This window comes from Lottia gigantea (assembly GCF_000327385.1).
Source record: "Lottia gigantea unplaced genomic scaffold LOTGIsca_330, whole genome shotgun sequence".
NCBI lineage: Eukaryota > Metazoa > Mollusca > Gastropoda > Lottiidae > Lottia > Lottia gigantea.
The window spans coordinates 63,634-65,166 of NW_008709111.1; the positions used below are offsets into that span (position 1 = coordinate 63,634).

The following is a 1,533-nucleotide window of genomic DNA, read 5'->3' on the forward strand; positions in this document are numbered from 1 at the left end:
ATTTGAAATACACACAAGACATGTGAGACTCTCTATGATCTATGCTCGTGCAGTGATACAATTCTATTTTTAGGACTTCATGTAGACGTATCCAATGCAATACGGCTGCGTTTTAATGTCTTTTCCCTCTGTTATCTACGTCAACCTCAAGGGTATATAGTGAACCTCGTTTACTCTCAATATAAAACGATCATTACCTATCCTTGCCCATGCTAGAATATCTCTTTCGTTGTCGTCTGCTAAGTGATTAGGTGCCGTGGGTTTGAATCCTCCACAAGGTAAAGACAATTCTGATGCCTGTGCTTCCGAGAGTCAGCTCTAACCCACCTAATACCTAGTTTCTAGAATAGCTCAGTCGGTAGCGAGTTGGATTATAGTCTGCTAGGTGATTAGGTGCATTGGGTTCGAAAGTAAGAATAATTTTGATGCCTGTGCCTTTGTTTCTTAGAGTCGGCTCTCACCCCCTTATACCCAAGGTTATTGCCAAAAATAAAAAAGAGATAGGTCTATATCATGATAAACATGTTTTTTTTTATTATTCGCAGATTTTTTCTGCTACGCTAAAAGCGCTAGTGTCAGTTTGTTTCATAATATCTGGAATCTTGTCAAAGGTGGCGTTAAATACAAAACAGAACAAACCCATTTCGTTTCCAATGCCAATTGTTTTACATTCACTCATCTCGTTGCACTTTTCAATACATTGGTCTTCATTTAACACATACGACACGAAGATGATTGGTGTATCGTAATGACAACATTTTCTAGTACCAACAGACACGGCAGCAGCGGAACATCTGATATCGTTAGCACAGCTTTCATCACATATCGCTGAATCAGATATAAATTTTTCTGCGTAGGGTTTGGGAAACATAGTTGTTTTATTTGTAAACTTGTATCGACAATCTGAAAAATGAAATGAATGGAATGTTACGTCTTACTTTTCTAATTGGGCTAATGGAGACGGACAACGCCATGCAGTGTACAATGAGGGAAATTTTGTACTTGTACCCACATTCTAAAATATCAATGACAAAATTTGAAAAATGAAATGAATGGAGTTTTACGTCCTACTTTTCTGCACCATGTGGGCTAATGATTAAAGACGGGCAACGCCATGCAGTGTGCAATGAGGGGAATTTTTTACCAGGACAGCGGCATTAATCTACTCTTGTTCGATTTCCAACTGTCGAGATATCTTTAACATGTACAGCCTGTAGCAAATGGGGCCTAGGTTTATTGTCCCATCTGAACTACTAGACGAACGAGGAGAGATTGGTAAATTTCTTTTTTTTAATTTGTACTTACTGCAATCGTCACCGAATGTGTTTAGTGGACAGTTACATTTTAATGTTCCATTTTCTGCCGTCAATATTCTACCATTTTTACAATCTGGAATAATCACTAACAATGATACAAATAGTGATAAACTCAAAAACTATTTTAATGATGGTAAAAACATACACGGTGGTTTAAAGATGGGTTCCCTTATTTTCATTTATGAAATGCTAATACTTATATGAATAGAAAGTAGAG

At 37.2% G+C, this 1,533-nt stretch overlaps 1 protein-coding gene across 1 annotated transcript in view; it reads right to left on the bottom strand.

Moving 5' to 3' along the window:
- Positions 1 to 535: 535 nt before the first annotated feature.
- The window catches only part of LOTGIDRAFT_175650 (hypothetical protein), a gene marked incomplete at both ends in the record, with an annotated part of 3,631 nt that continues 2,633 nt past the window's right edge, over positions 536 to 1,533 (bottom strand). The window contains 2 exons of the mRNA XM_009058352.1: positions 536 to 903; positions 1,306 to 1,389. Coding sequence (XP_009056600.1) covers positions 536 to 903; positions 1,306 to 1,389 — 452 coding nt within the window. The remainder of the gene's footprint in view (positions 904 to 1,305; positions 1,390 to 1,533) is intronic.